Here is a 14,477-nt window from a genome sequence, read left to right on the forward strand (position 1 = left end):
ACAGCCAATGGGATCGAGGCAAAGAAGCTGCGGGCGGCGGGCGACAACCAAAAAGTTAGCAAGGGAGGGAGACTGCAGGCTTCGCAGTGGATCTGCGGGGGGGGGTGGGGGTGTGTGTGTGTGTGTGTGTGTGTGTAGTGTGTGTATGGGGCGAGCGTGTGCGCGGGGGGGCGCCCGCGCCTGGGCGAGGGAGTGTGTGTGTGTGTGTGAGTGAGTGAGTGAGTGGGAGAGAGAGAGCGAGCGTGTGTGTGAGAGTGTTTGCCTCCGCCGTGCCCGGAGCTGCTGCTGCTGCTGCTGCTGCTGCTGCTGCTGCTGCTGCTGCTGCTGCTGCTGCTGCTGCTGCTGCTGCTGCTGCTGCTGCTGCTGCTGCTGCTGCAGCAGAAGCCAGCGGCGTTGCCGGGCTGGGAGGCTGGGCATGCCGACCTCCCATCGCCGCCGGGGCTCCCTGGAAAAGAAGGACTCGCCACCCGGAGCTGTTTGAACGCCTCTTCCCCCCCCCCCCCCCCCCCCCCCCCCCAGCAGAGGAACCGGGGCGGCGGCCAGGACAGCAGCTCTTTTATTATTATTTTTCCGCCCCCCTTCCAGGAGCCCCAGAAAGTCCCGCCTCCGAGCAGGAACCCAGGCGGCCGAGCCGGGGCGGGGGGCACCGGGAGCGTCTCCCCCGCAGGCGTTTTCCGCTGCCCCGGAGGGAGGGGCGGGGAGCCCCGCTTTCAGCTCCTCGGGGCGGGATGCATCGATCGATCTATTGATTGATTATTATTCCCCCCCCCTCCCCGTCGCCCCCTTCCTCGAAGCGCTCCCGGAGAGGGCTGGTCCTGGAGGGGGGGCAAGGACCGGACCAGAGGGTCATCGGAGGGAGTGGACTGGACACCCCACCCCCCCAGCTTTTGCATCATCACAGAAAGGAGGAGGGCTAGACTCGGTGCTGCTGGGGGGGGGTCCCTGGCCGCCCCCCCCCCATCTCCCCTTCCCCCCCCCCCCAGCCCCGGGAGATGGTGACACATGAAGCGGGCCGGGAGGACCATGGTTGAGCAGGCCAGCAAGTTCTTGCTGATCGTGGCCGGCTCGGTGTGTTTCATGCTGATCCTCTACCAGTACGTGGGTCCTGGGCTGAGCCTGAGCTCGCCCGGAGGAAGAGGAGGAGGAGGAGGACGGTCCTGGGGGGAGGACCCGGACCCCTTCCCCACCCCCGACCCGCACTACGTGAAGAAGTACTATTTCCCCCTGCGGGAGCTGGAGCGGGCCCTGTCCTTCGACATGAAGGGCGAGGACGTCATCGTCTTCCTGCACATCCAGAAGACGGGCGGCACCACCTTCGGCCGCCACCTGGTGCAGAACGTGCGGCTGGAGGTGCCCTGCGACTGCCGGCCCGGGCAGAAGAAGTGCACCTGCTACCGTCCCAACCGTCGGGAGACCTGGCTCTTCTCCCGCTTCTCCACCGGCTGGAGCTGCGGGCTGCACGCCGACTGGACCGAGCTCACCAACTGTGTGCCAGGCGTGCTGGACAAGAGGGACAGCGCCGCCCTCAAAGCGCCCAGGTGAGGCCTGGGGGGCACCCGGGGGGGGGGGGGTCCCCCAACGACAGATCTCTCCCCACCCTCATCATCGGGACGATGGGCATCCGTGGTGGGGGAGAGGGGATGCATTCGTGGACTGAGCGCTGAAAGTGTCTTTCGAAGCGTTTGGAAAGTCTGACTGGGGGCAGAGCGCTGTACGAAGCGCTTGGAAAGCCCCCTTCATTCAGTCGTGTGTCTTGAGTGCTGACTGTGTGCAGAGCGCTCTGCGAAGAGCTTGGAAAGCCCCCTTCATTCAGTCGTCTGTCTTGAGTGCTGACTGTGTGCAGAGCGCTCTGTGAAGCGCTTGGAAAGCCCCTTTCATTCAGTCGTGTGTCTTGAGTGCTGACTGTGTGCAGAGCGCTCTGCGGAGCGCTTGGAAAGCCCCTTTCATTCAGTCGTGTGTCTTGAGTGCTGACTGTGTGCAGAGCGCTCTGCGAAGCGCTTGGAAAACCCACTTCAGTCGTCTGTCTTGAGCTCTGACTGTGTGCAGAGCGCTCTGCGAAGCGCTTGGAAAGCTCACTTTATTCAGTCGTATGTCTTGAGTGCTGACTGTGTGCAGAGCGCTCTGTGAAGCGCTTGGAAAGCCCCTTTCATTCAGTCGTGTGTCTTGAGTGCTGACTGTGTGCAGAGCGCTCTGTGAAGCGCTTGGAAAGCCCACTTCAGTCGTCTGTCTTGAGCTCTGACTGTGTGCAAAGCGCTCTACGAAGCGCTTGGAAAGCCCACTTTATTCAATCGTCCGTCTTGAGTGCTGACTGTGCAGAGCGCTCCGTGAAGGGCTTGGAAAGTCCATTTCATTCATTCAGTCGTATGTACTGAGTGCTGACTGTGGGCAGAGCATTCTATGAAGCGTTTGGAGAGTCCATTTCATTCATTCAGTTGTATGGATTGAGCGCTGACTGTGGGCAGAACGCTGTATGAAGCGTTTGGAAAGTCCACTTCATTCAGTCGTATGTCTTGAGCGCTGACTGGGGGCAGAGCACTCTATGAAGCGCTTGGAAAGCCCACTTCAGTCGTATGTATTGAGCGCTTCAAGTGTGCAGAACGCTGTATGAAGCGCTTGGAAAGCCCACTTAATTCAATCGTATGTCTTCAGCCCTGACTGGGGGCAGAGCGCTCTATGAAGCGCCTGGAAAGTCTATTTCATTCATTCAGTCGTTTGCACTGAGCGCTGACTGTGTGCAGAGCGCTGTAGGAGGCGCTTGGAAAGTCCATTTCATTCATTTAGTCGTATGTATTGAGCGCTGACTGTGTGCAGAACGCTCTATGAAGCGCTTGGAAAGTCCGGTTTATTCATTCAGTCGTATGTATTGAGCGCTGACTGTGTGCGGAGCGCTGTACGAAGCGCTTGGAAAGTCTACTTCATTCATTCAGTCATATGTATTGAGCAATTACTGTGTGCAGAACACTGTACTAAGCGCTTGGAAAGTACAATTCGGCAACAGATAGAGACAATCCCTGCCCAACGACGGACTCACAGTCTAGAAGGGGGGGAGACAGACAACAAAACAAGCAGACAACAATAGCATCGCTAGAAATAAATATCTAAAAATAGAAAAAGCACTGTTCTAAGCGCTGGGGGAGATATAAGGTTAGCAGGTTGTGCTACGTGGGGCTCGCAGTCTTCATCCTCATTTTCCAGATGAGGTCACTGAGGCACAGAGAAGTGAAGGGACTTGCCCCAACTCCCACAGCTGACAAGTGGAGGAGGGATTAGAACCCATGACCCGGGCTCTTCCCACTGAGCCCCCGCCACTCATCCGTCACTGTGGGACCTTGGGCTTTGCTTCTCTGTGCCTCAGTGACCTCATCTGGGAAAGGGGGATTAATAATAAATGACAACAGCATTTGGGAAGCGCTTACCGTGTGCCAGGCGCTGTACCAAGCACCAGGGTAGATACAAGCGAATCGGGTTGGTGAGGCCCACCTGATTACCGTGTTTCTATCCCAGCTCTTAGAATGGTGCTTGGCACATAGTAAAGCGCTTTGCAAATATCATTATTATGATCTACTTAATACTATTCATTCAGTCGTATTTGTTGAGCCCTTACTGTGTGCAGAGCACTGTACTAAGCGCTTGGAAAGTACACGTCGGCAACAAATAGAGACAATCCCTACCCAACAACGGGCTCACAGTCTAGAAGATCCTATTTATTAAGCGCTCACCACTACTGCTAATAACCGGGACATTCGATGAGCAGAGCCCTGGTTTGGAGGCCGAGGACATGGGTACCCCACTTGTCTGCTTGTGTGACCCTGGGCGAGTCGCTTTACTTCTCTGGGCCTCCGTTACCTCATCTGTGAAATAGGGATGAAGACTGTGAGCCCCACGTGGGACAGCCTGTTTAACTTGTATCTATCCCTACGCTTCGGATAGTGCTTGGCACATAATAAGCGCTTAACAAATACCATAATTATTATTATCATTATCACTTTGTGCCGAACACTGTTCATTCATTCAATAGTATTTATTGAGCGCTTACTATGTGCACAGCACTGTACTAAGCACTTGGAATGTACAAATTGGCAACAGATAGAGACAGTCCCTGCCCTTTGACGAGTTTACAGTCTAATCGGGGGAGACAGGCAGACAACAATGGCAATAAATAGAGTCGAGGGGAAGAACATCTCCTAAAAACAATGGCAAATAGAATCAGGGTGATGTACATCTCATTAAACAAAATAAACAGGGTGATGAAGATATATACAGTTGAGCGGACGAGTACAGTGCTGAGGGGGTGGGACGGGAGAGGGGGAGGAGGAGAGGGAAAGGGGGGAGAAAAGTGTTGGAATTGCTGGGGTTGATACAAGGCAATCAGATTGTCCCACACTAATAATTAGCTAATAATTAACTAATAATAAAAAGCAGTTTGTGCCGACCACTCTTCTAAAAGCTGGGGTTGATACAAGGTAATCAGGCTGTCCCACGTGGGGCTCACTACTAATAAAAATAATTAGGGTATTCGTTAACCGCTTACTTTGTGACGAGGGCTGTTCTAAGAGTGGGGATAGGTACAAAGTTATCAAGTCAGATGCAGTCCCTGTCCCACATGGAGCACCCAGTCTTCATCTCATTTTACAGGTGAGGTAACTGAGGCACAGAAAGCAAAGTGACCTGCCCAGGGTCAAACAGTAGACAAGTGGTAGGGCTGGGATGAGAATCCATGCTCTTCTGACTCCCAGGCTCGTGCTATATCCACTTCGCCTTGCTGCTTCCCCACTGCCAAGCACCGTTCTAAGCGCTGGGGATAGACCGAGGGTTGGCCCACATAGGGCTCACAGTTTTAATCCCCATTTTTTACAGAGAAGATAACTGGGGCACAGAGAGGTGAGGGGGCTGACCCAAGGTCACACAGCAGACGAGTGGCAGAGTCGGGATTAGAACCCACGTCTTCTGACTCCCAAGTCCGTGCCCTTTCCACCAAGATACGCTGCTTACTGTTTGCAGAGTGCTTGGGAAAGTGTAATGCAAGCATAAAGAGTGACAAGCCCTGCCCATAACAGGTTCACGGTGCCACTCCCTTCGCACCTCCCCCGCAGCCCAGTTCATGCCAAGGGGCTCTCCTTGTCCCCGCCCCTCCCTCCTTCCTCTGGGTGTCCCCCACACCTCTTTGTGCCTCCACTTCTCTCCCATCCTCCACATCTCGCTCTCTGATTCCAGATCCCCTTTGTCCAATTCCCGCCTTTCTCTTTTCCCTCCCTCCCAGCCACCCACATGCTGGCTCTCTTTCCCCCCTTTTCCGAGGCTTTGATCTGGAGGCTGGTGAGCCGCCGGTCCTTTCCCTGATCCCAGACTGCCAGCATCAGGGCAGTCTGGGGGACCACTCTCAACCTCAGCATCATTAGGGAGTGCCCAACTGGCAGGGCCAGGCACCCACTTGGCAGTTCTGGGGGGCCACTTGGTAATTCTGGACACCCACCTGGCAGGGCTGGGCACCCACTTGGGAGTCCTGGGTGACCACTTGATAATTCTGGACACCCACCTGGCAGGGCTGGGCACCCACTTGGTAGTTCTGGGTGATCACTTGGTAATTCTGGACACCCACCTGGCAGGGCTGGGGACCTAAGTGTGCCCACCCTGCCGCATTGGAGTCGTAGATCCCCTTCCTCTGCCAGCTCGGTTTAAGAGGTCGAGGTGAATTTCATTCTCCAAAGTGCCCCTCTGTGGAGCTGGACTGCAGTGCTGAACCGAGGTTGAAGTCTCCGAATATGCTTCTCTTCCTTGCTCCGTTGGTATAATCCGAGTTCTCAAAGCCAGGCGAAGTCTCTCCCCTTCTTTTTCTTCAGCCTTGTGTTGGTGCTGCTTAGGACTTGAATAGTTAAATACAAATCAACGCCGGCTCTCCCCGCTCCTCTTCCATTCCCCACTAGCTTTCTAGTTGTGAACATTTTCCATTTCCAAGCTCCCTCTCCTTATGCCTAGTAAAGAGGAACCGGAAAAGCCCCTCATTTAAGAGAAGCAGCGTGGCTTAGTGGAAAGAGCCCAGGCTTGGGAGTCGGAGGGCATGGGTTCTAATCCCCACTCTGCCACTTGTCTGCTGTGTGACCTTGGGCAAGTCGCTTAACTTCTCTGGGCCTCAGTTGCTTCATCTGTAAAATGGAGAATAATACTGTGAGTCCTCTGTGGTACAACCTGATTACCTTGTATCTTCTCCAGTGCTTAGAACAGTACTTGGCACATAGTAAGCACATAAAAAATACTATTATTATTATGTATACAGGAGAGAATAGAAGACCCTTGCCCCTCTTGTGATTAGTGGTCATTGAGCAGAGTCCAGGGCAGCATATTTTCTCCCCTCAGTTCTTGTTACTGCTAGGGGTAACCGGTTTTTTGTTTTGTTTTGTTTTCATGACCAGAGCTGTAAACCTGCTCTCGCTGCTCCTCGGCAGCTGCCCATGTCTTCCAATCAGGTCTCTGCCATCAGGAGGACTGGACATAGAATAATTACTCCAAAACACTGAATAACCCAAAACTCATCCTGTAAGATATAAAGGCAGATGACTTTCCCTCCTAGACAGAAACTCCTATGGACAGGTAATGTGTCTACCAACTCTCTTATATAGTACTCTCCCAAGCACTTAGTTCAAGGCTCTGCCCACAGTTAGTGCACAATAAATACAACTGATCGATTCCGTGACCATATACTGAATGTCTATTGATTTCACCTTTTTGTTGTGGTTTGACACAGCAAGGTAATCGAGTCCCATATCCAGAGCATCCGCCCCACCCTCAATCCTCAGATATCTGCACTGCCGTTAAAATAAACAAAGTTACCCATATTTAGAACCTCTGCACCTTGCCGGTATGTCAAGGACAAGAAGTGGGTGAATTTCCAGAGTTCGGCATTTTGTTTTAGGGGTATTACTGAGAGAACAACTCTCTCTACTCTTTGGCCGCTGGCTACTATCACAGGACAGCAGCAAAAACTGAGAGGAGAAAATATACTTGCTCCGGATTCTGCTCAATGACCGCTAATCACAAGAGGGGCAAGGGTCTCCTATTCTCTCCCGTATGTACAAATGCAGAAATGAGGGGATCGTGGGGACTTAAGATTTTCTCAGAGGGTCATGCAGCCTGTTGGGTATTTTTCTTAGCATAGGGCTTTTAATTATACACCTCCTATTCAAGATGTGTTCTGTGTGTATAATCCAACGAATCGAGGAACTCTGATTTTAAGACTTTTTACCCACTAGTCCTGAACAGTCTTTATTTCCACTATTTTAAGCAATGGTATTGGTATATATATATATCCTGCTGGTTTTCACACAAATGACTCTTCTGAGCCCCCGTCTTTGGAATTTTGGCATAAGCCAAAGTGTTAGCTTTTCTATCCTTGCCCTTTGTCGCTCCGCCTCAGTGTGGTTTGTTTCAGGATTGAGTTTTTAAATTTCAGGAGCATTGGTGTGAGAGTTTGAAGATATCCAATCGTTATGTATTGGTTTGCTGAACACTAACTCGTCATTATCTTAGTGCTTGGGTGTTGAAAAAGTTTGAAATTCATCAGCTATTTTGTCACAGTTTGTATTGTTGTGGCTCAAAGCTTTATTGATGCTGTTTTCCAAGGCCTTTCACAAGCTGAGGATTACATTTCTGAAACAAAATGAGGACACATAAGCCAGAAATAGTTGTATAAAGTCAGTCACGAGAGTGGTTTTTACCCATTGTTCTTAGGCTTTTTTGAATTATTGACTCTAAACTGGTAAACTAACCATATCGCTTCATTGCCCGCTCCCGGACACACACACACTATCCCCTCCTATTCCCTCCCCCCCCCCCCCAACCCCCTGGCATTATCTGGGCTGTTTGAGGCTCAGTTAGGCTCAGTTTATTTGTGAGTGAGGAGTGAATGAACTCTGTGCTCTTTAAATATTGGAGTTCTCCGTAGGACAGACTTTGTTTAAAATAGCAATGTATAGACCTAAACAGGAGTCTTGTGCTGTGATTTATCCTATTTGAAGGTCATCCAACAATGCCTACCTATAAAAATTTCAAGGTAGAAGGTGTCTGCTTTCCAAAGAAAGGAGTTTTATCATGGCAGGGTTCCCCTGTGGCATAACACACCATAAGCTATGCATGGTACATAAACTTACAAAGCAATTACTCTCTTTTTATTGTTCTTCTCCTTTGTGTTAGATTGAACAATGCCTGGAAGTCCTAAACTCGCCACAGATCACAGAATTTCATGTTTCATTGACTGATTTTGTCATTTAATGAAACTGAAGAGCGACCTGATATACTATCTTGATAGTCGAAGTTTAGCTTATTGGATGAGTGCACATGTATGCATGCCTGCTTTTCTTTTTCTTAAGGCACTATGAGCCCCCTCTCTGTAAAGTATATTCCTTTGATTGGCATGGCTCAAAAATGAAGTAATGTTGAGAGGAGTGAATTAATAGTGGGGGTGGGATGCATGAGCGAAGTCTCTTCTGTCTCTTCAGAGACTTTGATCCTTTGAAGCGAGCTTTCTAGTGAACCAGAAATGTCTTGGTTTTGCATCAAAGCAATCTCTTTCGCTTGCAGTAAGGAAACTACATGATTCAGTGAAAATTCCAACTCTTCAGCCCAATTTTCCATTTGGATAGATCGGGAAGGACTCTTGTCCTAATTTTCATTTTCTCCACTAGGAGTAGCTCTGTCCTGCTGGTTGAACTCCTTGGGCAGCCCATTCCATTCGTTGTAAGTGGCTCGGATTTGGGAGGGAGAAGCTTTTATCAGACAGGATGCTGGCTCTCCATATTTTTTTTTTCCTGGTGCTGCAAGACAAAGCAAAGTGAGAACAATCAGATGAAAATAGGTTTTAATTGAGAAAAGATGGAACTGAATTAATTATTCTGGCTTTTTCCTGGAGCACTACTTCCCCCTTCAGCTGCATGTTAAGGATCCTCAGCTTGGAGGTTATGCTCAAGGAAAGTTGTTACCCAAGATTTCCCTGGTATAAAGAGAAGTTAATTTATAAAAAATGGGATAAGTGCAAGCTGGCAGCCGCTGTGGAAATAGTCTCCTGGGACTATCTCTCTGCTTTCATATTGTATTTCTAGCTCTGTCTCTGTCTCTGTCTGTCTGTCTGTCTGTCTCCCTCCCATTTCAAGCGCTGTGTTTTTAATGAGCTTCCTCAAGAGGCTCACTTAATGTTGGCTCTGTGCGTGTTTATGTTTAAGCCTGACACTGTTTACCTGCTGAACTTTTCAACCAAACATTTAAACATGACTCACAAAACTGAGAGATTTGGATCACCAAGGCTGGGGATTTGGGGGTGAAGATGTGAGCTCCAGGGATCTCACACAATATGAAAAATGCCCATTTGAAGGTAGAAAGTGGATCTTTGGCTGCAGAAGTGTTCATAGAGCCCTCATTAAGCCTAGTTTTAGAGCAGAGACAAGCAGTTTGCAACTTCTGATAGTATGTATGTTTCCATTTTAGAAGTATATTTTAAAAGAATGTATGTTTCGATTTTAGAAGTATACTTTGAGAGCGAGGGGCCTGATTATCAAGGTTGAAACTTATCGTCCTGGTGGTTACTTTTTTCCTATAGTTAGCTCCCATTAGGCCTCTCTTTATAGATAAGCAGAAAAATCCTGAAGAGATGAAGATGAAAAAACTTCATCAATTTTGAAGAATGTGGTTTGGAACTGAAAAGTAAACTACCCAGAAGCACTCTCTTTGTTGTACATGAAAATAAGGGGGTGGGAAGAATTAAGTGAAAGTTCTTTGAGTCCGGTGATGTCTGCCAACTCTTCGGTATCGTACTCTCCCAAGCGCTTAGTACTGTGCTCTGCACATAGTAAGAGCTCAATTAATGATTATCTACAGCCCTTCATTCTACACAGACATCTCCCAATAATCTGTGTATACGTGCACGCGCGCGCACGCACACACACACACACCATCACCACCACCCCTTCTACAATCAAAGGACCACGTTATTTCTGACAAGGGACAATCATTGTAAGCCCCTTCAGGTCCATGTGGATGTCCCTGTGGATGTCCTCTGGTGAGCCCCATCTGTTCTTCAGGACAATGACTAAGTTCAATCTTTTATTTTCTGCTTCCTGATTTTCCTTAAAATGGGGAGGATTTTGTTTTTGGTGAACTATGAATCATCAGATTCTTTTTTGGCCAGCATGTAGGTTTCAAACAAATGTTAATTAGAACTTCCGACTCCGCCGGCTGTCCCAGAAACAAAGGTGTTATGCTCAGCTGACTCACCCAAGTCTCTTCTTTGTGCTCTACACTAGGTTTAATTACCCTTGGAGTCCCCATTTACTGGCAAATAGGAAAATATGCTCTCCTGCAATGCTCTTTTGCTCATGACACTCTTCCTACCAGGATTTTTGATTGGCATTATTTCTCAGGATTTGGGTAATGATGTTGAGGTTGTCTCATGACATTATAAAGTGCCTTCTCTCTTTCCCCATCACCTTTCTCTATCACCTTTCTCTTTTTTGTCTCTATCACATATACACACATACACATACAAACCCACAAGCATATACTCATGCTGAGTGCTGTCGCCAAGAATCAAATCACGGGAAAAGAATAGCTGAAGCCAAGATGAGTAGGCATAAAATGTAAAACCAAAAAAAAAAAACCAACTTTAAAATTTTTCCTCCTGATTCATATTATGTTTAAAGAGCCAGTTGCTTTTTTTAAAACTGGTAATATAGAATTCTAATTAACTGTGCTCTGTGGTATAACTTGTGTTATCTTTCAAATGACAGGATTGTGAGATTGTGTCTTTTTGTTCATTTACACTGCTTGGAAATCAATCCATTTCCTTGTAGGGGCTCTTTAAAACATTTTTAATCTGTTAGTAATTAGGACAGCAACTTTGCCAGTTTGGGGGAATGGTACAGCATTTGATTTTTATTAGGCAAATGCTGTAGAAACAAATCAAAACTATGCACAGGGGTTCTTTAATGTTTGTTCTAAAGGGTCAAGATTGATTTAATAATAATGGTGGTATTTATTAAGCGCTTACTATGTGCAAAGCACTGTTCTAAGCGCTGGGAGGGATACAAGGTGATCAGGTTGTCCCTTGTGGGGCTCACAGTTTTAATCCCCATTTACAGATGAGGTAACTGAGGTGCAGAGAAGTTAAGTGACTTGCCCAAAGTCACACAGCTGGCAAGTGGCGGGCGGAGTGGGATTAGAACCCATGACCTCCGACTCCCAAGCCCGGGCTCTTTCCACTGAGTTATGCTGCTTCTAAATTTCTCACTACAATTGGTACCATCAAAATTCCCAGATCACTTTGGCATCTTTTTCTTTTAGTTGTGAAAGGCCATTTTCAAAAATATTCAGGCTACTGGTGTCAAATTCTTGTCTGGTGGCAGTAGAGGGGTGGAGTAGTAGTTGATTATTTTTAAAAATGGAATTCTAGACATCCTCTATGACACTGCAACAAGAAGACCGTAATGTGTATGGAATAAAGGTCAGGTCAACTAGACATCCTCACTTCCTATTTACCAAGCTAGGTTCCTGTTTTGATCCCTCAGACCTTATCCCTGGATCCTCCCTCCCACGGTAGTTTGCTTCCTGGCCTACAGGTCAATTTGGTTTCCTTGTAAAAATAATCATAACGATGATGATTATTATGATACTTGAGGAGTGTTTACTAGGTGCTCAAGCACAGTTTTAAATGCTGGGGTAGGTACAAGTTAATCAGGTTGGACACAGTCCCTGTCTCACATGAGGCTCACGCTCTTAATCCCCATTTTACAGATGAGGTAACTGAGGCCCAGAGAAGTGAAATGACTTGCCCAAGGTCACGCAGCAGACATCTGGCAGAGCCAAGATTAGAACCCAGGCTCACAAGCACATGCCCTCCCTATCCACTAAGCCGCTCGGCTTCTCAGGCCAAGGGGGTGCGCAGGGACCTGGCTTTCCTAGTGGCCAGGTTGCAGCAATTATTTTATTTAGCATATTCAGAGGTAGGGTTTTTTGATGCCACCCTGCCAATCAACAAGTACATTTATGCAAACAAACTTACAAATGTAAGTCCTTGGAAGGAGCCTTCCTGGAGGTGGGCAAGGAGACCCATTACATATTCTCTTGGCTCTAAAAGGGCAGCTGCCTATGAAATGCACTGAAAAAAATACAGTCAGTGAAGCTAGATTAAAAGTGATCAATGGAAGTTTTGTTGCCATCTAATGCTAAGTGATGAACAACACTTTGAATTGTGTCATATGTTTTCTAATGCCTTCTTTCTATTTTCCAGCTACATCCTGGCCATAGAAGACTATACTCTTTTACTTAACCTCCTCTTCAGGAGGAGGTTGATAATCAATCCATCAATTAATTGTATTTTTTGAGCACTTACTGTCCCTCTAGTCTGTAAGCTCATTGTGGGCAGGGAATGTGTCTCTTTATTGATATCTTGTACTCTCCCAAGTGCATAGTACGGTGCTCTGCACATGGTAATCACTCATTAAATTCAATAAATGTAGAGCACTCAATAAATAAATTGAATGAATATGGGTGGAGAACTAAGTGCTTGGGAGAATACAATATAATAGAGTCGGTAGACACATTGCCCCCCTGCCCACAACGATGTGTCAAAAATTTTTTGTTTGAAGGCCAAAACGGAACTGTGTCAGGTCTCAGGTGACACCAGGGAAAAGGACAGGTAGTAGAAGGCAATAGTGGCAGTTTGGGAGTGGCTAAAAAGTAACCTTGTGTGTATTCAATGTCAGTCAATCGATGGTATTTACTGACTGCTTAGCATGGCTTAGTGATTAGAGCTCAGACTTGGGAGTCAGAAAGTCATTGGTTCTAATCCCAGCTGCCCCTCTTGTCTGCTGTGTGCCCTTGGGCAAGTTACTTCACTTCTCTGTGCCTCAGTTACCTCATCTGTAAAATGGGGATTAAGACTGTGAACCTCACGTGGGACAACCTGATTACCCTGTATCTACCCCAGCGCTTAGAACAGTGCTGTGCACATAGTAAGCACTTAACAAATACCAACATTATTATTAACATTTGGCATTTTCAAAACTCTGTCTTTCGTTCATTGTCGCATTTATTGAGCACTTCCTGAGTTCTTGGAAAATACAATACAGCAATAAAGAGAGACAATCCCTGCCCCCAAATGGTTGATCAAGAAGACTTCTTGGAATCTAGATGATGGAGTTTCCCTTCAATCAATCAGTGGTATTTATTGAGTGCTAACTACATGCAGAGCACTGTACTAAGCGCTTGAGAGAGTACAATCTCGCACTTCAAAAATGATGAACAAGTCCTAGTCCAGGCATAAAGGCCTCTGGACTCAGAACCTGCTCCTAGAAATTGGTTGAAATACAAATGGCTTGTGCTGGTCCATTCATACTATCTCATTCCTGTCAGTCATGTGCCCTTTGGAATACTGGGTGTCCCAAGAAAGTAAGCAGAGGTGCAGCATGGTGTGAACAGTGCCTAATAGTTGTACCTACCATTAATGATAATAATAACTGTGGTATTTGTTAAGCAACTTACTATGTGCCAGGCACTGGGGTGGATACAAGCAAATCTGGTTGGACACAGTCCCTGTCCCGCATGGGACTCACGGTCTTACAAAATCCATTTACAACAAGAGTGACCTCAACATAGTTCTGATACTGCTCTGGTAGCAGGATGAAGCAACAGTTGCTGTGGTCTTCCCCACCCACAACTATTTCCAGGAGTTTTTATGATGCGTGTGCAAATTGAAATATGCAATTCACTTCCCTTTCACTGAACGTGCTGATTTCACCGAAAGAACAAATCTTTTTTTCCAGGAAAAACCTCTTTAACGGAGGACAGTTCTTTGGCGACATCAGGCTGAAACCAACTACAAACCTTGACTACAGTGGTTTCCTGTCCTCTTTCCACTCTGGTCTCTATCCAGGGCAAGATTGTAGCCTTCACTCAGTCATTGCTGACGGTATAGAATGTTGTGCCCTGTGCCATTGGCATTTTTCTTTTCTTTAGTCACTGATTTTGCTCATGGATTGCAATTGGGGTGTAGCCTGTTCTCAGTCAATCAATCAATCAATAAGTAGGATTTCTGTGTGCAGAGAACTGTATTAAGTGCTTGGAAAGTGTTTGTATTAAGTACTTGTATTAAGTACAAAACAGTGGAGTTGGTAAACGTGTTCTCTGCCAAAAATGTGAGCTTAGTCCCTTGAAGTTTTCCTTTTTGGAGAGAAGGAAGAAAGCAGAAAAGTCTCTTGTATGATGTAGCAACCAGAGTAACTATTTCTGGCTTCTAGGGCCCAGTGCTGTGAAGTAAACACCAAAGTAAACAAGGGGTTCAGTAAATTCCTCATGGAGCCTTAGCCACATTTCAGGAATTTCTGTACAACTTACAATGTTATCCTTTTAAAATTGTATTCTATTGATTTTATTTTAACGTAAGGCATTTAATAGTATTTTCCCCTAGACTGTAAGCTCATCGTAGGCAGGGAGTG

General features: G+C 47.3%; 1 protein-coding gene across 1 annotated transcript in view; it reads left to right on the top strand.

Annotated features, from left to right (window-relative positions):
* The first annotated feature begins 990 nt into the window (after positions 1–990).
* The window catches only part of HS6ST1 (heparan sulfate 6-O-sulfotransferase 1), a 377,011-nt gene continuing 363,524 nt past the window's right edge, over positions 991–14,477 (top strand). Inside the window, exon 1 of the mRNA XM_029076459.2 lies at positions 991–1,538. Coding sequence (XP_028932292.1) covers positions 1,003–1,538 — 536 coding nt within the window. The 5' untranslated portion in view covers positions 991–1,002. The remainder of the gene's footprint in view (positions 1,539–14,477) is intronic.

The sequence above is a fragment of the Ornithorhynchus anatinus genome, chromosome 1, assembly GCF_004115215.2.
Source record: "Ornithorhynchus anatinus isolate Pmale09 chromosome 1, mOrnAna1.pri.v4, whole genome shotgun sequence".
NCBI lineage: Eukaryota > Metazoa > Chordata > Mammalia > Monotremata > Ornithorhynchidae > Ornithorhynchus > Ornithorhynchus anatinus.